Source organism: Quercus lobata, chromosome 4, assembly GCF_001633185.2.
Source record: "Quercus lobata isolate SW786 chromosome 4, ValleyOak3.0 Primary Assembly, whole genome shotgun sequence".
Lineage (NCBI taxonomy): Eukaryota > Viridiplantae > Streptophyta > Magnoliopsida > Fagales > Fagaceae > Quercus > Quercus lobata.
This window is the reverse complement of record NC_044907.1, coordinates 6965472-6989946: the sequence shown is the minus strand read 5'-3', so window position 1 is coordinate 6989946 and position 24475 is coordinate 6965472. Positions and strand designations below refer to the sequence as shown.

The 24475-nt window shown below is 32.3% G+C and overlaps 1 protein-coding gene across 2 annotated transcripts; it reads right to left on the bottom strand.

Moving 5' to 3' along the window:
- Positions 1–5744: 5744 nt before the first annotated feature.
- Positions 5745–18781, bottom strand: LOC115987747 (UPF0481 protein At3g47200-like). Of its 2 annotated transcripts, XM_031111341.1 has the most exons (3): positions 18699–18781; positions 18463–18611; positions 5745–7474 (listed from the first exon to the last, which is right to left on the bottom strand). In XM_031111341.1, exons 2-3 carry the CDS (start codon positions 18529–18531, stop codon positions 5921–5923), a joined length of 1623 nt encoding a protein of 540 aa, XP_030967201.1. In that variant the 5' UTR covers positions 18532–18611; positions 18699–18781; the 3' UTR covers positions 5745–5920. The 2 variants fall into 2 exon arrangements, with proteins under 2 accessions (XP_030967201.1, XP_030967200.1); XM_031111340.1 differs by lacking the exon at positions 18699–18781 and having other exon boundaries at positions 18463–18649.
- Between the last annotated feature and the right edge of the window lie 5694 nt (positions 18782–24475).

Genomic DNA, 24475 nt, shown 5'->3' with positions numbered 1-24475 from the left:
TGAATCGCGCCCATTCTTTAAATACAAAATGCAGCTCGATGGATCAAAGTATCTATCGAGATCTGTCGAGCACTAAATCTTAAGCATGTGCAAAAAACCGATGCACCGAAAAAACCACTTCAAATAGACCAAGCCGATGCAAAAATTTCGGTTCAGTTCGGTTTCGGTTTTATTATATAAAAAACCGAAAATTTCGGTTCGGTTTTCGGTAGCAAATTCTAATACACTGAACCAAACTGAAATATATTAAATAATAATTTGTACAAATTATTTCAACAAAGTTCTTAGTATCCTAGTGGTAAGGACACGCGCTTGTCTCTAGTCAGCCTAGGTTCGATCCTTAGAAATAGCCTTTTTATTTTTCCTCTCCTTATTACCAAAACTACGTCGTTTAGAGGTTTGCTTTATAACCCTAATCCTATTTTCATCATTTGTCTTTCACTTCAGTCTTCAACAGCAACCGTTCTCTTCTTCCCTTTTCCTCTCCAGTCATTCTCTTCCTCCCCATCTCTCTCTTGTTATCATAGTGTCATGCCTCCGTTTCTCTCTCTCTTCATCACGCTACTGTTTCTCTCCCTCTATCACACTGCTTCAGTACACTTCTTCGCCGGTATGCTACTTCACCGTTCTTTTTTTTTTTTTTTTTGCATGGTGCTTGGTGTTTGGGTGGTGAGAAAATGTGGGAAAGCAAAGGGATTTTCTGGGTTTGTTAATTTTTTATGGGTTTGTTAATATTTTTTGGGTTTGTTAATTTTTTTTTTTGGGTTTGTTAATATTTTATGGGTTTGTTAATTTTTTTTCTTTATTTGCTTTCTTAGAAAATAAATGATAAGGAAACCGAAAAAACCCACCAATACGCTACTTCGCCATTATATTCTGGGTTTGTTTGCTTTCTTCGCCAATACGCTGCTTCGCCCTTTTTTTTTTTTTGTTTGCTTGGTGCTTGGTGTTCGGGTGGTGAGAAAACGTGGGAAAGCAAAGGGATTTTCTGGGTTTGTTAATTTTTTCTGGGTTTCTTGGTTTGTTAATTTTTTTTTGGGTTTGTTAATTTTTTTTCTTTGTTTGCTTTCTTAGAAAATAAATGATAAGGAAATCGAAAAAACCCACATGTACACTGCTTCACCATTATTTTCTGGGTTTGTTTTCTTTCTTTGCCGGTACACTGCTTCACCGTTCTCTTTTTTTTTTTTTTTTTGCTACTTTGGTTGGTGCTTGGTGTTTGGGTGGTGAGAAAACGTGGGAAGGCAAAACCGAAATCCAACCGAAACCGATGGTTTTTCAATTACTTTGGTCGGTTTCGGTTGAGAATTTCACAGACCAAAAATTTTGGTTTTGGTTGGCCAACACTTAGAAAACCGACCGAAACCAAACTGACACACCCCTACTAAATCTTGACAAAAACGAATTTGTCGAGGTGCTGTCAAGGATCTGTCGACGGCAAAACTCACTTCGATGGATCGAGAAACTATCGATCAGATAGAATGATCAAAAATTTGTCTCGATGGATTGAAGAAGCTATTGAAAATCTATTGAGGAGAAACCCAGAAATCTCGATGGATCGAGAATTTATCAAGATTTATTGAGAGAAGAGAAAGAAGGGTTCGATAGAAATGAATCTATCGAGAAGCTGTCGAGAAGTTGTGAAGCTTGAAGAAAATGAGTTTTTCAAGTGAGGAAAAACACATAGAGATGAATGCAACAAGCAAGCTACTCAAACAAAGATCTAATCAACATGTTAAGCTCTCAAAACATCTCTCAACACATATGCAAAGCATAGATCCAAAAACACACACACACACACACTAAACAAGTCTAACCAATTTTATATTTCAAAAACAAGTTAAGACAATTTAGTGAATACATATTAACATATGTATTCCTTGTGATGGCCAAATGACATTATACCTGCACATGTATCAAAAGTAGTAAAGAATTTTGCGTGTTGTATGTGAAACAAGGCAAGAGTGCATAAGTTTCTCATATTATGATGATTTGAGATATGAGAAAATTTAATACCCTCACACACAATCATAACTGTTTGATGGGGACTATCACCTTTGAGGTACATTCTATAACTCCCACATCTCCTAGAAACACGCTTGCAACCATTTTTAAAAGCATTTTGATCTTTTTGCTTTTCATGTTCTTTGCATATTTTTCTTTTTGAACATATCATGCATGGGCATATAAGAGAGAGAAGAAAATACCCAATTATGTAAGCCAAAACATCACAATTTTGCTATGTCAGAGCATACAGATGTTATACATGATTGGCGGGCTTTAGTGGTGAGATGGTTATTTATGTCTTTCTCTTAGGCTTTTTTAGTCATTCCCGTCAAAAAGAGTGATATGAGTATTAAGTATAAAAGATTACTTAATCGTACTTATCACCAACACGAGTCACAAATCTCATTTGCTTAGTTGTGCATTAAAATGCTCATCGAAGTTACAAGAGATACAAAGTTTAGTAGACTTTATTTCAATGGCCATCCAAGGTACACAAGTATCAATATACACAAACACACATTATTTTTGTATTTTTCTGATTTTTCAATTTTTATTTTTTATTTTTATGAAAAAAAAGAAGAAGCAAAACTAAAAACAACCAAACAAAAAGAAACACACAAAGCATAAAACTAGACTGACTCAAAAGTTAGAAAGCAAAACAAACAAGTAATGCATAACATAAAGGGAGAGAGAGAAAAAGTGACTAAATCACTTTGAGTCTTTTTCCTTCCACACCTTGGAAGAACCTTTCCTTTGCGCGAACCTTTGATCTTGAGGAGGGAGGGAAGAATTGAAATCGTTCAAGTTTGAAAGGAACATGAGAGCCTTGAGAAAATCTCCCAAAGGAGCAAGAGATGATGGAAACTGATTCTGGTTTCCAGATGAGACCATACTATTGCTTTGTTGAGTGGCTAACCATTTATAGCAATTTGGACGAGTATGCCCTAAAGCTCTATAGTGATGACAGAAATGCGGCTTCTTTTTTTGAGACTTTTTGTTGTTTGCCTTCTTAGTCCTAGGGTTTTTAGTCTCTTTCTTTTCAACCTTGGGGGGTGCTCTTAGAATAGATGTTCCCTTGTCTAAGTTCTCACTAGCTATTTCAATTTTAGATTCATTGTTCTCAGAATTAACATTATCAGCATGTGAGACAAACATAGTTGTACTAGAGGAGGCAATATTAGGAGAAGAGAAATCATATCCCAAATTGGTTTTGTCAGAAGCAACTTTCTGAAAACCTAGCATCTTATCAAGCTTTGCACTGGAAGTTCTCTCCAATTGAGCTCTGACTTGAAACAGCTCTGCTTCAAGCTTCTTGGTCCTTTCAGCCAAGAAATTGTTCTCAAATCGCAGTGCTCCAATGACTTTATTTGCTTCATCAACCTTGGTAGAAAGCTCCTCTCGACCTAGTTCCACATCACTCAACTTCTTGGTGGCCAGCCTGTATAATTTCTCATACTTCTCAAAAACCTTGTACAATTTAGCATAGGCTATATGAATGTCATCTTGATCGTCCATTCACTAAAATTTGGATTCTACCAAGTCCTCTTCTTCATCTATTGCTTCTACGATCCCCTTAGTAGGATCCACTGAGGCAGTGAAAGCACTCAAAATTCCCTTGTCATCACTGTCATCTGACTTAATCTCAAGCTCGGTATCAATCAAGGCAGCAGCAAAAGTCTTGCTTTTCCCAATTGACTTGAGATATGTTGGATATTCTTGTTTCATGTGTCCAAAACCTTGACATTTGAAGCACTTGGTTCGAAGGGAATAGTATACTGACTGCCATCCTTAACATCCTTCTTCCCTCTGTCTTGACTTTTGAAATGAGAAGAACTGGATTGCTTACAGTCCTAGTTGAAACTTTTCATTGGCACTCTTCATGAACTTCTTGAACTGCCTAGTGATATAGGACTTCATCTTGGAATCTTCATCATTTGAAGACTCATTAGTCTCATTTCCCTTGGCCTTCAGTGCCATACTCTTACTTTTGGTTCCTTTCCCCAATCTAGTCAAACCCAATTCATAGGTTTACAAGTTGCCAATCAGCTCCATCAAAGGAATGGAGTCAATGTCCTTTGATTCTTCAATAGCAGTGATCTTGGCATGGAATCTCTCAAGGAGAGACCTGAGCACCTTTCTCATAACCTTGGGTTCGAGAATAGTTTCCCCAAGATTAAAGGCTGAGTTGACTATGCCATTCAGCTTGTCACAAAACTCATTAAATGACTCATCCTCCTCCGTCTTTATCTCCTCAAAGCTAGTAGTGAGCTTTTGGAGCTTTGAATCCTTGAGAACCTTAGTCCTTTCATAGGTCATCTGGAGAATGGTCCATGCTTCCTTTGCAGTTTCAGTCGAGGGTATTTTCTTAAACTCCTCATTCATGACTACACTGAAAATGGAATTCAATGCTTTGCTTTTGAAGTTTGCCACTTTGATCTTTGCATCATCCCAATTAGCTGGCGCTTCCTTTGGCTTAGTCCAGCCAATCTCCACAGCTTGCCACACTTTCTCATTTAAAGACTGTAAGAAAGCTCTCATACGTACTTTCCAGTATGCATAGTTAGTGTCATCAAATAAAGGAGGTATAATAAGAAACTATCATTTATCCATGACAAACAGAGGTCAATGGATCACACAACAAAAATTAAAACTTAATCAGAGTGTGTCTGCTCTGATAACATTTGTTGGGTTAAAATGAATTGACTCTTTGCAAATTAATCAATTACCCAAGTTAATTAATTAGTCAAATTACATGCAATGGCGTGGTAGCATAAACAAATTACCAAATAACTAAATGCAATGGAAAATAAATTTGACACGGGTGATTTGTTTATGAATGGGGAAAACCACCGAGGCAAAACCCCACCGAGTGAATTTAAGGCCATCACTCCCAAGAATCCATTATTATCAATCACAAGCGGTTACAAGTATAAGAAATCTTACCAAACCCTTTGGACTATCCCAAAATACTAACCTACAGTTGAATCCTTACCTCAATACCCAATTGGACTTGTATTGTAGCGGCAATCTCTCCATTCAATACAGGACTCTTAGTACGTGACTAACCAATGATGCACAGATCCTAGTACATGACTAATTCACCAACTTGAAGAAGATGTTGGTTACAAAGTTCTTCAATTCATCAATAATGAAGATCAGGAAGCTCTTTGGTCACAAAACTCTTGGGGTAAAGACGCAGTAGTTTCTATAGAAAGAATGATGAATTAGAGCAATTTTTTCCTCCGGTCACAATATGCATGTATATTCCTTTGCATCCCCATTGTGATGACTCTTAAAATAATCTTTTTATATGTCTAGGGTTGTAAAAAAAAAAAAAAAAACCTACACAAATACTTAAAGATATGCGTGTAATCAGATTTGAAAAGTATGATTTCGTAATTCTCGACAGATACAGCTTGTGTCGAGCTTCAACATTAAATCTCGATAGAAGTCTTTCTGTCGAGATTACTGTCGAGCTTTAATGAACAACATTTGTTTCACTTGTTTCTTGGTCAGACTTGCATGGTTTCAATACTTAACTTGAACACTGACAAGGTGTATTTGCTTTAGGTTTTTTTTTTTTTTTTTTTTTTTTTCTTTTTTTTCTTGGTTTGTTTTGTAACCAAATTTTATTCAAAGAAAAAACACTAAACAAGAATGATGTAACTAGAGGTGCAATAAATGGAACTTAATAACACCACTACACTTTTACAAATTACAACACAATGTAAATGTGCCCAATTAATTGAGAAACAATAGGTCCAATGACAATTTAAACTGAAGTAGTGCTTAAAATTCAAAGCGTCTTTAGAAGCCCAACAACTAAAAAAAAAAAAATCAACTTTTATTAATATTACAGGTAATTGGAGGCATAGGTAGATATCATCTTTCCATTTTGAGGCAGCAGTATATGCTAATCATTTTTTATCTGCTGTCTTTTGAGGTAGCTGCAAATGGATTCCATGCAATAATCTTTTACAGGATAGATAGTGAAGTAAGTCTGCACAATACTTAGAACAACGACAGCAATAGCAGCAAATAAACCAAGAGCAGACCATGGGTTTCTAAAATATTTGTAAATTATTTCAGCCACCCAGGTCCTTATCTTGCTCCTACAGTGCTTTTCAATATCTTGTCTAACTTTTCTGTAAATTGATCTATCTTGAATTGAGCATGTAGATATCTCTTTGAAAAATTTAAACATCTCCTCGTCACTGCCTACATCATTGAGAAGTATATGCTTTGAGCGCAGCTCTTTGACATCGTCAGGACTGGCAATGAGTGCATTTAGGAAATTGATGTAAGATGTAATAACAACGTTTACCTCAATCGGATGACTCAATTCAAAGGCTACCAAGTTGTTCCACAATATTGTTGTACCATCATTAAGGATCAAAGGGGGAAGCTTAAGCTGTGCATAGAAAAAGCCAGGTATGAATTCAACATCATTAAAAGAAAACGATTTTATTTCTTTTAATGAATGAGGACTAGAATTTGTAGCCTTGAAATGGATCCCCTTAGCTTTAAGTTCACTAAGGGAACGATATGATGGATAATCATCTGCAGGTTTTTGCTCCTTTTTATCATCATCTGCAGGATTTTGCTCCTTTTTTGAGGCTTTTGGAAATGGATTCCATAAACAAAATCTGTATAATGGAATAAAATTGAAACAGTGAGTACATTCTTTCTTTCGATCAACAACTTTGGTGAGGTCTCTTTGTATACATTCAAGGAGATGATGAGGAGGCCCCTCAGCCTGACGCCCCTCAGCCTGTGGCCCCTCATCCTCGTCTTCTAGAACTTCCTTTGGAGATATATCCCAAAGATAAAGATAAATGCATTGCTTGATCCTTTTTCGTACTACTTTATTATTATTACTGTATCCAAGCCTCATCAAAAGTTCCAAAACTGCCCATGGAATTTGGTTCTCCAACAAAACCACGTCCCTAAATGCAGATTCAAATCCCAAGAAGTTTCCATGATTAACAAATAGCAAAAATAGCTCCTCACGCTGCTCACGCACAATTTTGTCCAATAAATATGAAATGAAACAGCCATCTCGGAACATAATCATTGCAAGCGTATCATCACAATACTTTTCCTTTGAACAATCAACGTAACAAGCTCTAGTGAGTAGATTCATGTTACGTACCATATTGTAAAGTTCCGGAAACGATTTGCCAGATTCAATAATAAACTTGAGCATGACCTCATCTTTGATTGTGTCTATTTCCTGGAGTTCTCTTTTGCCATGATGATAAGGACCAAAAGAAATAACCGTGGGATCAAAGTAGTCCTCGCTTCCCTTGGCTTTTCGAAGCCTTAATGGGACTTTTGGACAAGTGACTTCCGCTGGATTTCTTTCCTCTTTTTTTATGGGGTAGCCCATATTGTCCAGAGAGGATCTTAATTTCATTAATATGTTACAACGGTTGAGAACCCAATCAGATCCGGGAGAAGTACAGTCCTACATTCATAAAAATAAAAATAAATAAAAAGGAGGAGGTTATTTGCATAAATTCACCCCAATCACATGATCACGTCCAGATTTCGAGTATAACAGTGGATATTGTACAAAAGAGTGTGTGTAAAGTGATGTAAAAGAAAATTTATTACTGGAATCAGTTTAACTTACACTAGTGTAACTTTAAATAATGTTACATCATTTAATATAATTTTTTATTAGATATGAATTTTACAAAATTTACTGAAGATTACATTTTTTTTTTCTGTTATCCTTTATGCATACAAAATTTCAAAATGTTTAAAAATAAATAACTTTGTTATCAAAATTTCAAACTTTTATAGTTTAAAATTATGCATAAAAAATGACTTTATGATTCAAACAGTGCTATCAAGTCATATGGCTAGTTTTAGCACTACCCAAAACAAAACTAAGACTGCAATGGTGGAGCCAAAGCCCACAACAACAACAACAACAACAATCCAAAAAAAAAAAAAAGAGTTTCTTAGCGCTCAAATGTAAAATATATATATATATATATATATATATCATATCATCATCTATATATATATATATATATATATATAACCGAAGCTTTTGAAGCTCCCACAATTTTCCACGTCAGCACAATATTAAAAAAAAAAAAAAAAACATAATAAAACTTTTTTAAAACCCAAACTGATGCTCTACGTTTTACCACTATTTTATTTTTCTTTTTCTTTTAGGTTTTATACCCACTCCAGAGAGACCAAATACCCTTTCTTCTTTGCCATTCTCTCTGCCTCTCTCAATTCTCAAAATCCCTAAACCATAGCTCGTGGGAACTCTCTCACTCCTTCAGTGGCAAACAATGCTAGCCTCCCACCACCGTCATATATCGCCAAAGCAACTACTAGTGCAGGTATTTTTAAACAAGAAAATTGGTGTTGTATATGATTTAATTTTTGTTATCTTAGATTTAGGTATTTGGATTTGGTTTGATTTTCTTTAATTTAGGTACTTGGATAATTGGTTTTGATTAAAGTTGAACCCGTGCAAAATCGAAGATATTTGCTTCTTCTTCAACTCTCTTTCAGCCTCCATCTTTTCCCTAAAAAACACAAAACATGAACTAACCTTTGACCTCTAGGTTATTGGTATTAAATATTTTTTAAAAAAAATTAAATAGGAATTATTGAAACTTGGCTTAGACTATATGGGAGTGAAACACAAGAAAATGATGGGAAAGTTAAAAAGATTCTGCCATGCAAGCCTTTTCAAAGGCGATTTTGACTTTGTTGATGTCATGGTGGGTTAACCCCTGAATCTGTCTCTATTAATCTTAATTTTTTTTTTTTTTTTGGGTTAGTAAATGAATTATGAATGAATATTGGCCTCAGTGTTGTATCAATATGTCTCTCTTATTTTTTAGGTTTGATTTGTTCAAGTTTAGTCAAAGTTGCTAACTCTGTTGGTTGACCAAATTTGTTGATCTAATGTTTTTAGCATTATCTTCTTAAATCGTTTTCTAGGGAGGATTTATTACTTTTATTTTATTAGTTATTGAAGAAGACCTTTGTTCATGTTAGGCATGCATTCACGCAATGTTTGAACCAATCTTAGATGCCTAAACCGTTCTTTCCTTTTTTTAGGGTTTACAATAAATGGATTATAGGAATTCAAACCTAAAGTCTTTCTAGAGAGAAAATTGAATAACTCCATTTACTTATCATTGGAGATGATGTTGTTCTTGTGATACAATTTCATAATTATGAATAGCTACTTTTCATCTATAAGGGCAGGAAGAGAAGATGTGGAAATTTGTGGTGGTTTGGTCAGCCAAAACAAAGTTACTGGTGAAGGATCTGTCAATTGCAGGCCACAAAACCTGCATAAGTTTGCATACTCCTAATTTGGCTTTCAATATTGGTCATTGTCCCTAGCAGGTGATACAGCAAGACTTCCTTTGCATCTCTCACGCCACATGAACCACATTGTGAGTGTCCTTTTTGTGTTTTTCTTACTTTCTCTTTGTTTATATTGCTCTTGGTATTGGAAATTTTTTGTATACTTCATTGTGTGTGTGTGTGATAAATTACAGTGGTTAGATGTTAAATACTTAGTAACTATTTATACATTTGTATTTTTTTTAAAGTTGTACTACAAGTTGAAGATTTTGGTTGGTGACTATGTTATTTGCTCCCCAGAGCATTTGTAAAAATGCCTAAACCAAACTTTCCATCACTTAGGAAGTACAAGGAAAAAAAATCTAATAGAAAACTTTCCATCCTTGCTGAAAGTTATTTTGAATCTTAACTTCAATGTGAAGGGTTCACTGAATTTTTTCAGATAAACTTTCGATCACTTTGAGGAAAATATTTCCTATTAATATAGCAGTCCTACACTCCTATTGTTGAGTGCTCTGCTTATGGGGATATTTAGATTTGTTTAGGAATTTTGATTCATGGGAACTATTTTTTGTTAAGGTGGTGCTGTCTTTGTTAGAAAAAAGGAAAAGGAAGTTTATAAGAAGCCTAAATCTGAGATAAAGAAAGGGTATTTCTTTCCCCATTGTTACTTCCTAAAAATGCCAAAAATAACTGTTTCACTTGAACTTGGGACCTATATTACTTGAATTGTTTAAGAACTTTGTATGTCTGAAGCAATTTAGTAATAATTTTCATTTTTTAATCCTACTTAGTTTCTGAAGATATTTTTTTTCATCTATTCTTTGTTCGCCAATATCTATTTCTTTCAAATGGTAAATGTTTCAGTGACTCTACTTCTTTACACTATCAATGTTAAAGTTGTTCTCTATATACAGGTATTGAAGGTATCATTGTGGCTGCTGCTTCTAAAGATAACACCCTAAGGCTGTGGAAGGTAAAAGACTATTTTTCTTCAAAATATATCGAATTCTTGTGGGAAAGAGTTCCATCCATGTTTGAACCATACTTTCTGGAATAATAATAGTAACAATAAAGAAATGAATAGATATTTTGGAAATCCTATAACATTTTTAGCAGTTATAAATAAATTGTTAAGTACTTTTGCCATCTTCCATTTTAATCTATTTAGATTTTTGTCATTTTGGGTGTGTTATTGATGGTTGAAATACGGGTCGATTTGTTTGGTCTATTAGCTGCTCATCCATTAAAACCCTTGGTATCCGTACCTCAGGAGGTACAAAAACAATGCAAGAGAGCTTGGCGAGCTTCAACTTTTAGAGTTGCTTCCTTTCTAATTGAGTCTAAAATCTTACCAATTGACTCTTCACCATTCATGCTAAGTTCGTTAATTCTGCTTCCAACAATCTCCCTCTATGTTCTTGATTTTTGGTTCTTCATTTTGTGATTTTTAATTATTTTTTATTTCATTCATTTTTCAATAAATATTAGGTTCTGTTTTTCAAAACATGGAAACAATAGCCTAAACTATTGGATGGGACTTTTGTGAATTTTTTCACTAAGGCACAAAATATATGAGAGCAAAATCTACATTAGGTTTGTAGCATATTAGTATTGACACAAATCCTTATTATGTTATATATTAAAGCAAAACCATTTAGCACATGAATATGGGAGTAAGATATATTGTATATGTACTATAGGATATTTTTATAAAATCTACATTTGTTCTATGTTGCACTAGATTAATGAGGATTTTACTGTTAGTATTGAGCAATGATTTCATTTATTTGGTTGCTGGTGATATTTGAGCTTTATGGCCTTTTTAAAACAAGGCTACTCTTGAATTAATTTGTATCTATGCTAATGGTGTATATACTAAGAATTTTAATACTAATGGTAGGCAAGCTTTTGATAAAATCAAGACAACTTTCTTTGGGGGCTGCAAAAGTAGAAAATGAAAATTCTAGAAATGTGTAAGTTAGCCATCTCTCTTAATTATTGAGAGAAAAACAAAGGTGGAGTAATTCTGCCTTTGTCTGCAAAGTTTTACAAGGCAGGAACATTATGATGGGGGCGCTTTAGTTGTAAAGCCAGAGAGAAGAACGAAGCAATTCAAGAGAAACTCTTTGGGATGCAATGCAGAGTCAACAACAATATGCTTGCAACTGTTTTCTCATATTTAGTATGATAATTTAAGCAAAAGTCTTATGAAGATGGTTATTTATATTGATAAAATAAAGTTAGTGAAGCTGCCCCTGACCAATTTAATAAGCTTTTGTTGAGTTGATTTGCAAAATTCTTCAAATATTATAAAATTTTGTTATTAGTGCATGTCGTATATTTTTACTTTTTGTTATTGTTTCTTTTAGATGTGATATGTAATATTTTGATTTGAAATTTTACCCTTTTTGTTGTGCAAGCAATAACCAATGTTTAAACATCATATTATTTTTCAGAATTTTGTCGGTAGACTAAGAAATATGAGACAAGATCACTATACACACACACACACCTTGGCTCACCAACTCAAATCCTTTACATTCTAATGAATTATGTGTATTCCTTTGAATATTAGTGTTGTAATTAACCATTTGTGTGACTTATTCCTTAAAATCTGCAGCGAAAAGGTCCATTTATCTTAACTAAATTTCTCTCAACCCTCCAAAAACATTAATAGTGACATTCATTTTCTCACTGGATTGACCACTCCTTAATTGGAAAATTTTAGTATTTCTAAGAACTTTACTGAATTGACCACTTCTTAATTGGAAAATTTTAGTATTTCTAAGAACCTTTTCATGTATCGCACGGGTTCGTGACTAGTATTATATATAATAAAAGTTGGGCTTAGACGCTGTGGTTACGCTTCACCAAATTGTAGAAATTTTATTAAATTTTTAGATTTTTAAAAAACTAAAAAGGAATAATATACTATCAGGACTCTAATTCATTTTTATCATCAAGTAGTTTATCTCTTTAAATAAAAAATAAAAATATAAAAAACTACTTCATGTCTGCTTCATGTAAGATTGTATGTATAGATTAATATTAAATTAATAAAAATATATACAGATATTATTATTAATTTTTTACAATTTTTTTTAGCTGAATAATCTTGATACTAATCTACTACTACTTCTCAGTCCTCAGAGTATATCTATTTAACTGACATTACTAAGATAGACTCACGTGTTCCTATTCCAATCGAAGCTGAACCCAAAAGCTAGTTTCTATCTATGAGTTTCTCTCTCTCTCTCTATATAGTTTCGTTTGTCTTTTGTTGGGTTTTTTGTTTGGATAGAATGATTCTTTTGTGAAATTTTTTGTGCAAGTGAAGTGAGTATTCTAACAATGTGAAAATAACCCATGTTTTTATATGCTGATTTTGTAAATGGGTATTCCCCAAATTGGTTTATTTCTAATAATTATGTGAGTTTGATTGTGTGTGTGAGGTTTTATGCGATAAATTTGATCTGGGTATTTCTTGAATTTACATGGGTGTGTGACTCTTTGTTTATTGACTGATGATCGGTTATTCTAAAATTCCTTTGTTATTATATATTGTTGAGGAGTTTGCATGAGAGTATGAAGATGAAGGCTGGGAAGATTTTCTTGCTTTTTCTTTGTTTGAATGTGATTACCATTGGAGTGGTAAAGAAGCTCCCTTTTGTGTTTTGTTCCTTACATCTTTGATTTTTTTTTTTTTTTTAACTGCTTCATGTAAGATTGTAGGTAAATTAATATTAGAATTTTTTTTTTTAATCTCTAATTCATTGTTATTATAAAGTATGTGTATCTCTAAAAAAAAAATGAAATAAAAAACTGTAGATTAATATTAGATTAATCAGGACTTTAATTCATTCATATCTCAAATTCAAAAAATTAGGACTCTAATTCATTATGATCTCTAATTCATTGTTATCATAAAGTAAGTGTATCTCTTATAAAAAAAAAAAAAAAATACTGCTTCTCGTAAGTTTTTTGTTTTTTTGTATTAACTTTAACATAAACAAAAAAATAAAAATAAAAAACTAATAACAATCACTCTAATAATGTTAACTATTTTTTTGGGATAAAGTATTTAAAAAAAAAAAAACTATTATGTAATTAACCTAAACTTCTTGATTAGGTAACTTCAAGGAGTATAGAGTATTTGATTTTTACTTGGACTCCTTTTCTAGGTGGAGTATGTATATATATACACCGTTAGTTGGTGTAGTTTTTCTACCCACAATCATGTAGGTATGTATTTTTTACTCTAATTTTTTTATTATAATCAATTAAATACGTTTTATGTATTTGTTGCCTTTTGTTTATGTTAATTTCCATATTTTTTTTTTCTTTTTTTGAGTGGGTAATTTCCTTATGTTTGATCTACTTCATATGTTAATGGTTTGATCGAATTTAATTATTTTGTTGTCCAATATATATGTAAGTTGTCATAGTAAATTCCAATCATAGACTGTTAAATTTACATACAATTTTGCAATCTATATGATACTTTGTTTTTTTAACTCTGTTTAATTTTCTTCTTGATTTCTTTTTTCTTTTTAGGTTTGTCAAAAAGGATTTCAAGCATCCTAAGAAAGGTTTGCAATCTAGATGTAGAGCTATGCAATTTTTTTATTTTTTTTTATTTTATTAGAACAAAGGTTTTATTCCTCGAATAGTTCTATCTTTAAAAAGTGGTCAATTTTATGTTACTTTGTCTAAAGATTTTAATTATTAATATTATTGTTAACAATACTGCAAATCACTTATATTGTAGATTCATTAGATATAAAATTCATATGCGAATAGTTTGATACATGTAACTACAAATGATGTTATAGCACAATTGGTATGTTAGAAGATAATTTTGTATTAAGGTGCTACATTTTATATTTGATGGTTGTTATACAAATGCAACTTATTCCTTTCGTTATACTAATTAATTATTTGGTTATAATAATTATATATATTCTACAAGTTTTAACATAAAACTGTGCAACGCACGGACATTACATATCATATACTATATAATAAAAGTTGAGTTTAGAAGTCGTGATTGTGTCACGAGATTTCACCAAATTGTAGAAATTTTGTTAAATTTTTATAAATATATATAATTTTTTTTTGGTTTCACACTAATGGTTCATTACAACATTAATTAAAAAAAAAAATTCATAATACACATATTCAACTACTAATATCAACCTTTAATTCTATTTTTTATTTTTTTTAAACACCTCATAGATAGCAAAATTATAATTATTCTTATTGATTTTTTCTATATACCTCTATCAATTTTTAGGTAAATACAAAAACTTAATTGTTGTTATATTTTATTTAAATTACATATAATTTTTAATTAAACCATGCATATAATACTAGTATATATATATATATATAGTAATATTTAAATAATTTTTTTCTTATTTTTTCTCTTCCTTCCCATTCTTCCCGTTGCCGTCTCTCTCCTCAGACTCACTCGGCATCTCTTCCTCATTATCTCTCTTCTCCACCAAGCTGATCTGCTGCCCAGCTGCCATAGACGGATAGACCCACCTCGCCGACTCGCTGCCCAATCGCCAACCAAGCTCCGATCCACCCCAGCGCCAATCTCCCTCGCCGATCTCCCCACCCCTTCCGCCGAAACTCAAAACCAGACACCAAAACCAAAATCCCACGGCCAGAGACGAATGAGAGAGAGAGAGAGAGAGAGAGACTGACACCCAAAACCAACAGAAAATCAAGATTAGCATCGCCACCAAAACTCAAGATCGACCGCAACTCAAAACCCAAAACCAACCAAAACTCAAGATTGGCACCGTCACCGAAAACCCATGGCCACCGAAACTCAAGATAGGAACCGCCACCAAAAACCCGATGCCAGAGAGGGCAGAGAGAGGAGTCTAAGTGGGACAAAGGAGAGAGAGACTGGATGTAGAAAAGAGGGAGTGAGCTGAGAGAGAACGAAAGAAATTGTTGAGAAATGGACTCACCTGTCTTTATTGTTGCATGTGTAAACCGAAAGAAATGAAAAAAATGATGCAAACTGCGAACTTGGAAATTGCAGTGAGGAAACAAATGAAAGGAAAATGAGCTGAAGAAGAAGAAAAAGAGGGGAAGAAGTCCATTTATAGATTTATTAAAGAATATGTGGTGTAGATTTAACTTCGGAAAGGAGGGTCTTGGGGAAATAAATGTTTTTTTTTTTTTTTTAAATCTTATATAATAAAATGTTGATGTTTGGTTCAAATCTATTGTTATTTTATTTAATATTTTCTATCTTTTAATCAATGTGATTGCATTTTTTTTTAGCAAAAAAAATAATTTTTTTTATGACTTTTTTATCTTTAAGTTAAGTTAAAATATTAATTTGACTTAAATTGTAAAACTAATTAAGTTTAATATTGAAAAAAGAAAAAGAAAAAAAGACATGACCATCTCCACAACCATTCAATTAAAAATTGTAATTATCGTCCTAGTAGGACACCTGAGTGGTGGTGGCGGTTGTGGTGGCAATGGCAGTGGCAATGGCAATTGTGGTGGTAGTGGTTGTGATGCTTGTTTATTATAGTTGATATATTATTTTATAGTGTTGTTTATATTATTTTATTATGTTGAAAACTAAAATAAAATCACTAATATTGGATGCTTTGTAAAGTGAGAAAGTAAAATAGATAAAATAGTTTTTTGTGGTACCAAATAACTAAATTTATGGCTCCACCAATGTGGATGCTCTTAGCATAAAATTTGACATAAATGTTAAAAACATATAAAACATGTAATCTAATAATAAGATTTTCAAAATATAAAATCAGTATAAGGTTATTTAGTTGTGTAACATTACTTAAATTTATACCTATTGATGCCCATTTTTTGACAAAAAGGCCTAACCGTAGAAGAAGCTCAACAATAAGGAAAGGTGAAAGAAAAAGGGAGTAGAAGAGGTAAAAGTAAAATAAATAGGCCAAGGAAACCCAAGAAAAGAGGTAATAAACCTAATGGGCCAGTGTGGCAAGAATGGTAGCTAGCAAGTCCACGGGCTCATTAAGAGGTAAAAATAAAACAAATGGATCGAAAAAAAACTCAAGAAAAGAGGTAATAAGCCCAATGAGCCAGCATGACAAGGCAGCTAGCAGGCCCATGAGCCCATTAAAAGGTTAAAGTAAAGCAAAATAGGCGGGGGAAGCCTAAGGAAAAAGGTAACAAACCCAGTGGGCCCACATGGTTGGAATGGCAGCCAGCAAACCTATGGGCACATTAAGAGGTAAAGGCAAAGGAAAATGGTTCGGAGAAGCCAAAAGAAAGAGGTAGCAACCCTAGTGGGCCTACATGGCAAGAATGGCCACCAGTAGGCCCATGGGCATATTAAGAGGTAAAAGTAAAGCCAAATGGGCCAGAGAAGTCCAAGGAAAGAGGTCATAAACCCAATAGGCTAGCATGGTAGGAGTGGCAACCAACAAGCCCACAGACATGGCTAAGAAAAGAAACAATAGGGGCAAAAGCCTAGTGAGTTGCGTGGGCAGGGACTTCTACCAACACATTGTCCGAGCCCATGAGGGAATAAAGGGAAATGATGAAGCCCAAGAGCCCACATCCTTCATGCTATGGGTCAAAATGTCAATTGTAAAGTAGGGTGTAATCTGATAATTTTGTCCAATTTAGGTTGTAAATTACAAGTTCTAAAATTTTTTAGTGAAAAGTGAAAACCCTCCCTATAATTTAAAGTAGATTTTGCAATTAACCACCCCCCCCCCCCCCAAAAAAAAAGAAAAAGAAAAGAGAGAGATGAAATACATTGTTTATTGCCAAACTTTAGAGTATGATCAATTTTAGTCTTTGAAATATAAAGTGGTTTTTTTCAAAACCATATATAATTTAAAGTGATAATTTTTTGTTCTTCATCAAAATGTGTCAAATATCTATAACAGAATGATCATCTTTATGTTAGATGGAAAATTATGTTTTTGTAGCATGATGACATCATGATCCTTCTTACATTCATTGTAGATTCCACCATGAATCTAGTCAGTGGAATTCACCATGAATGTGAGATGAAAGAGCATCTAATAATTACTTATATTAGACGCATTATAGATTTAAAAAGATCACTTTAAGTTTGTTAAAAACTAAAAATACTAAAATCATTTATGGGCTAAAGTTCAAGGGGCAACAATATAAATTGTATGTATTGGCAATAAATTACAACAATTAGACCTTTGTGAAGGTCCTAAGCACCTCTTCAAAAACATGACATTGGCAATGACTCTGATTACACCAATGATTATTGTACAATCACTTGCCTTCGCATTCTTTTGTAACTTTGCTATATATTTTTTTAGTAATTATTTTTACCTTATTTTTTCTTAACATGTTATATTTCATTTTTGGATAAATAACACTAAGCTCCCTTAAGATTTCATGAAATGTCATTCCCCAAGAACCTATCTAAAAATGATACTCCCCGTTAAGGTTTGTATATATGTGTAAATGTGTAAGGGTCATGTTTTTTATGTATTGACATATACGAGCACTTTACATGTATATATTTGAGTCTTAGATTGTGTTTGTTTAGAGTGTGAGAAGAATATGGAAAATATTTTACACCATGAGAAGTTTTTGGGTTGGCTAGAAAACGTAGTCAAACAGAAAAATCATTTCCAATGTACTGTAAAATATCAAGGCTTGAAGAGTAAAATAGTTTATACTTCTATTTCTCCTTCAAACCACTTACACCTATTTTCAGCTTCTACCCAAACACAAAGAGAAAGAGAGGGAGGGAAGGAAAAAAAAAATAATGTCAATGATGAACTCAAATTATATAACCAGTAATAACTTGCTATCTAAAATTTATGATAATATAGTGAAAATGTTGTGATATATCATTATTCCTAAATACAAAATAAATTTTTAAATAAAAACATTGAGAAACAATTTAAGAGCCGATTTTTATAGTTTTATTAGTATAATACACTTTTTATGAAAAAATTTACTATATTACACTGGCAATATATATGACATTAAAATGCACATGTTAATTAAATTAAGGAAAATTTAATCAATATAATGAAAATTGAACCATAAAATAGACAAGAAAAGACAAAATTTACTTACTATTTCACCATCGTTTTTGCTTTCATCCTTTGTCGGAAGAGACTGCTCCATTGAAATAACGTGCGCCATTACGACAATGACACAGACTTTCGTGCCCGTTTGGTTCAACTTTAAGTGGCCAAAAGTGCGTTTTCCAGCTCAAAGGATTCCTGCGAGAGAGAGAGAGAGAGAGAGCTGTGTGTGTGGCTTTGTGTGGAGGAAAGTAAAAGAAAAGGAAAATAAATAAGAAGATAAACCTGTGTGGCTGTATTAGAAGTACGAACACAAATCATTTCACCTTTTTTTTGTTCACGATTGTGACGTTGTGGAGAATGTGGTGGTGAAAAAAATTGTGGGTATAAGTATAAGTGAAAAATATTCATTTATAGCCTGTCATGCCTTAGCGTAACAAAAAAAATTGTAAAATAGTTTGTAATTTTAAAACAACTTGTTTAAAAGATAAGTGTTAATAAAATTTTATTTTACAGAGATTAATTTTACCATAATTATTGGGTTTCAACATTTAAGATAATAATTTTGTATTCTTCATGAAAAAGAAAAATGTTATTTTCACAATATTTTCATAATATTTTTATAATAAATTCTAAATGACATATTGTTATTAGTTGTTATTGACGAGAAAAAAAGTAATTTAAGTGATAGACTGAAATTAGAACTAATAACAACTTACCATATAAGATTTGTTGTAAAAATATTGCGAAAATATTGTAGACGTAAGGCTTCCTAAAAAAAGAAATGCTAAAGTCCAATACTTTTTTACAAAATTTTTTATTAAGAGAGTCATTTATTATTAACTTGAAGTAATGGCAGCTCCAAAAATTATTTTTAAGGTGATCCTTAAGAAATAATTCATATATTGACAAAAATACCAACCAAAAAACACGGCTAAACCCACTTCTTTTAATTTTATTTTTTTAATCTTTTATAATGTCTTGTCCAGTGTTTATTCACTTACTTTTAAGTGGACCACTACCCCAATTCAAATATTCAATGCCACGCACCATCCACCCCCCATTCAAGAGACAAGAGCTAATCAATAGATTCAACACAATTACATATTTTATATTGGGAAATGTTAACAAGCATGTGCTTATTAACATTTCATTTTTTGTGTTTCATTTAAAAAAGGAAAAAAAAGTCAAAAAAATTGCAAAAAGAGATAAAAAAAAGAATTGCCAAAAACTGAAAACAGCTAACAGTTGAAAAAATTATCCAAAAGTGTGTTATTAAGAGGCATCTTACGGTGTCCGTTAACACAATCTTTTATATATAAATTTTACTAACGGTTGTCCCAAATCTTACATTATCAGTATCCTTTATACATTTAGGATTTTACTATTGTGTCACATAGTAGTTGGAAAATTATTGTCCGAGTAGTTGGAAAGTAGTTGGAAAATTATTGTCCGAGCCAACTTTTGGGCACGGTCAACCATTATAATGATGGTATGACTGGCACAATAATTTTCCAACTACTATATAAAATTTCCAACTAAGCCTCTGTTCCACTTGTTTTCTTTTGGTTGCTTTTTCTCTGCATGATTGTACCAAGAAAACGACCATAGAAAACGAGGGGGCCCAACTTTTGGACACGGTCTACCGTTATAATGATGGTATGACTGGCACAATAATTTTCCAGCTACTATATGAAATTTCCAACTAAGCCTCTGTCCCACTTGTTTTCTTTTGGTTGCTCTTTTTCTGCATGATTGTACGGTAAGGATGGCCATATCATTGGATAATGGATATCCAATATTCCAGATTATACCCGATTTTTCATAGGTAAAGGTAATCAGATAGGGTTTGGATATTACCCGAATTTTGCAGGGAGGGTATAGATATTACCCAAACTTGACCCATACTAAAAAACCTAAATTTCTCTTTCAAAGCTCTTTTCCTCTTCTCAAACACACAAACACAATCAGATCAAACCCATTCAAAAAAAAAAAAAAAAAAACCTCAATCAACCCAGATCAACAGCCATGAGAGAGAACATGATTAGAGAGAGAGAAGGCAATCAATCTTCAAATCGTGAGAGAGAATAGGATCGGAGCTTTCTGTGATGTACCTGAGCAGCGAAAGAAGGTGATTGGAGTGGGTCATGGTCGATCAAACTTAACTCAGCTTTCTCCATTATGCGAGCTTGTTGCGAAGCTGATGTTGATGGCGGTTATAGTTTCGGCATCTGGTTCTTAAGACACAAAGCCATGGTCTTCAGAGAGAGACACATTTGGTTCTCTGCCTCGTACCGCATTTCACATAAAGCAATTGGTGAAATCACAAGGCTTCCAAAAGAGATAGAAAAACTGAGAAATGAAGCTATGGAGAAAGAGAGAAGATTTGGTTTACTTGGCTAGTCTTGCTGAGCAAGCTGAGTGAGATACAATGGTATCTTCTTTTTTTTTCATCTTTTTTTTTTTTTTTAAGCAAAATTTTGATAATATGTAGATTTGTATTTATTTTTTGCTTTATTGATTGGTAGGTCTGTAGGTGTATGATATTCTATGCATTTTTTTTAAAATGGGTTTTGGGTAGGGTATGGATATCCATGAATAATACATTCGGGTAAGGATCGGGTATGAATATTAATGGGTATTGGTATTCGAGTATTCATGGGCTAACATTTCGGGTAGGGTATGGATATACTCGATCCATACCCTACCCATGGCCATCCATTTGTACCAAGAAAATGACCATAGAAAATGAATGATATCGATGACATTCGTCCACATTAAAACTCAGTCTCCCTTCACTGCAGCATTACATTTACTCACACACTTCCATCACTTCTAGCCAGCATTCATTTCTCTCTTTAAGCGTTCCTTTCAGCTACTACCAAGAAATGGCCGAAGCAATCCTCTTTGGTCTTGCACAGAAAAAATGATTGAAAATTTTGGCCTCTAAGACTTTCCAAGAGATTGGATCACTCTGGGGTGTCAAAGATGAGCTTAAAAAATCAAGAACACTGTTTTCACAGTCCAAGCTATACTTAGGATGTAGCGGAGCAGCAAAGTCATAACTATCAAGTCAAGGACTGTGGAAACAGTGTTCTTGATTTCAGGAGCAGCGGTACGTTGAAGGCTGAGGTTCTTATTTCCTGATCTCGCTGTCGACGTCGCCTGCTCCGAATTTTGCTGTTAAGTGAACCAAATTATGAACTAAAGTTTAATTTTATTGGACATAAAAAAAATATAGGGTGGTCACAAATATTTTTTTAAGGGTAGATAAATATAAAATTTTAAATTATTATTTATAATTTATAATTTTTTTTTCAGGTTAGGGTGGTCCTGTGACCACCTTGGCCTCAATGTGCCGCCCCTGACATGAAGTAATTATTATTATTAAGAAGTTGATACTAATTATGAAATAAACTCCTTTGTATATACATTTTGTCATTTTTTGATAATTTACAACTCAAATTGCTATTTTTGTAAGTGCTAGTCAAACATTTAGATTTTTGAAAAAAAACACTTTTTAACCGTTTTTATCAAACATTCTGTTTTTTTGAAAATTCCAATTTCATATCATATTTTTTAAATCCGTCACCTTTTCAGTATCAAAAGTCTAAACTATACTCACCCTTGACCCTCTAAGAAAGGTAACTATTGTTGATTTGTTGTGATCACATTATTGTTTAAGCACTTAACTTTATACTGAGCAAATATAGAAACTTGAGCTAGAATCCTAATTCAACTTTATTCATATATCAAGTTTGGAATCAAATGTACACACTTTTATTGAAGTAGAAATTGTTCCATGAAATAAAGTTATGCATGGGCAGTTGGGCACGACAAGAACCAAACTATTTTCCCAAATACCTTTTTTTTAATGAATGCCCACATAAATTTTTTTTTTTAATAGAAATAAATGCCCACATACTAATTGGTCTATAAATAACAATTGAGCCCTTTATTATCGTACCATTTTTTTTGGTAGGATCCCAAAAAGTATCCGATTAGCACGCTAGAGGATAAAAGATTTTAGTTTTTTTTTTTTTAATCTCAGATTTAAAAAAAAATTAACAAACAATTTTTTTTAAAGTTAATTTTTAATTTTTTGTCACAAATTTAAAAATATTAAATGAATGAAAGTCTTTATTAACACAGAAAGTTTGGTATAAATTCTTTGCGTCATAGGTCTGTTTAGAAAATTTAGGTCATTAGATCAGTCAAAAGTCCCAAAATTATGAATCTATTACTGACTTTACCCAAAATGAAAAAACAATACTAAAAATAAAGCATGGGATGTGTGCTCTCTAACTCTCCCTAACTTAAATAGAAAAATTTAATCATTAATTTTTGCATCACAAAAAAAAAAAAGAATAATAAATTTTAAATAATAAAAAACTTATAATGTAGAAACTTAAATTAGTACTACCTCCGTCCCACTCTGTTTGTCCTCTATTCTATTTTGGGATGTCTCAAAATATTGTCATATTTCTAAAAATAAAAGTTATTAATTTACTAATATTCTTATTATTCCCCTACTTTATTTTCAAAACTATTTGAAAAGAAAATTAATAAATATTTAAAAAATTAATCTAATTGGGGCATCTTTTTATTTGCCTCATTAAGAATAACTCTTTTTAAAAAAAAGCTGATAAATTTATTCAAGGGTAATTTTATAAACTTATACATTTTTATAAGACAGACAAGACAATAAATGATGTTTCCTTAAAAAGTTTGACTTTTCAAACAGAATAAACAAATGGGGACGGAAGGAGTATTATTTAATTGATAGTTAAAGTATAAAAGATACTCTCTCTGTCTCAATTTGTTTATTCTGTTTAAAATGTCAAACTTTTTAAGGGAATATCATTTACTATCTTGTCTGCCTCATAAAAATGTATAAGTTTACAAAACTACCCTTAAATAAATTTATCATCTTTTTAAAAAAAGACTTATTATTAATGAGGTAACTAAAAAGGTGCTCCAATTAAATTGATTTTTTTTTTTTTAAATATTAGCTAGTTTTGAAAATAAATAGGGGCATAAACATTAGTAAACTAATAATTTTTATTTTTAGAAATAAAACAATATTTTTGGACATCCCAAAATAGAATAAAGGACAAACAAAGCTTTGGCTTTACACCTCAAACTATATCTCATTAAAGTTTTGGACAATGGAAGTCAATGGAAAATATTTTCTCTGGTTATTGCTAATAGAGGAAAAAGCTTTTTTCTATCTTAAAAAGTTTTTGGCTTTTTAAAAAAAAAAAAATTTTAATTAATTAATTAATTTATTTTTTAAGTGCGAAAAAGCTTGTGGAACGTCACATATTCATCAAATCATTATAAACAAACCACAGCTCAAAAACCTCTCGCAATGGTTTTGGTAAGTTCTCTCTCTCTCTCTCGCTCAGCCCTGTCACTCTCTACGCATATTGAACTTTGACTGTTATTGACTGATTCTTGACTGGTGTCAACTGATCATTTTTTTTCCCAAACGACCATTTTTGCTCAAATTAGTAGGAAAGATGCTGAAACTAATCACTTTCCCACATAATTTTTTTTTGCATAAATTCCTATTTGTGGTTTCTTTCCTATTAGAAACTCCCAAGAGATCAAAAAAAGAATATAGAACTGTTCTATTTGGCAAGAGATCAAAAAAAGAATATAGAACTGTTCTATTTGGCGACTGCTTTTGTCAATGGAAAATTTTTGTTCATGGAAGTGTTTGGAATTATGAGAAATTAACAAAGCTGTGAATGAATCAGCCTCTTTTTATTTATTTATTTAAAAAAAAAAAAAAACTAGTGTGGGCTGCACTTGCCAATACATTGAGCATTTGTATATATCCTGAACTTTAAAATTTAAAGTTACCATCTTATTTTGGTGTTAAAATTTTAATTTCCATCCCATTGTCTATATTAGTGTAAAAATTCAAAAGTGTAACGGGCAACTAACCAATCCAAAATAACATTTTGATCCATTTGTATTAGCAATATATGTAGCAAAAACAAGTTCTTAAAATCCCATAATAATCTATGTTGTATAAACCCAAAGACCCCACAAAA

Bases quoted from the DNA above. Each gene is read 5' to 3' on its own strand.
- LOC115987747 (XM_031111341.1), bottom strand. From the start codon at position 18,531: ATGGCGCACGTTATTTCAATGGAGCAGTCTCTTCCGACAAAGGATGAA. The intron at 7,475-18,462 runs GTAAGTAAATTT...TTATGAATGTAG, and splicing joins GCAAAAACGATGGTGAAATA to GACTGTACTTCTCCCGGATC.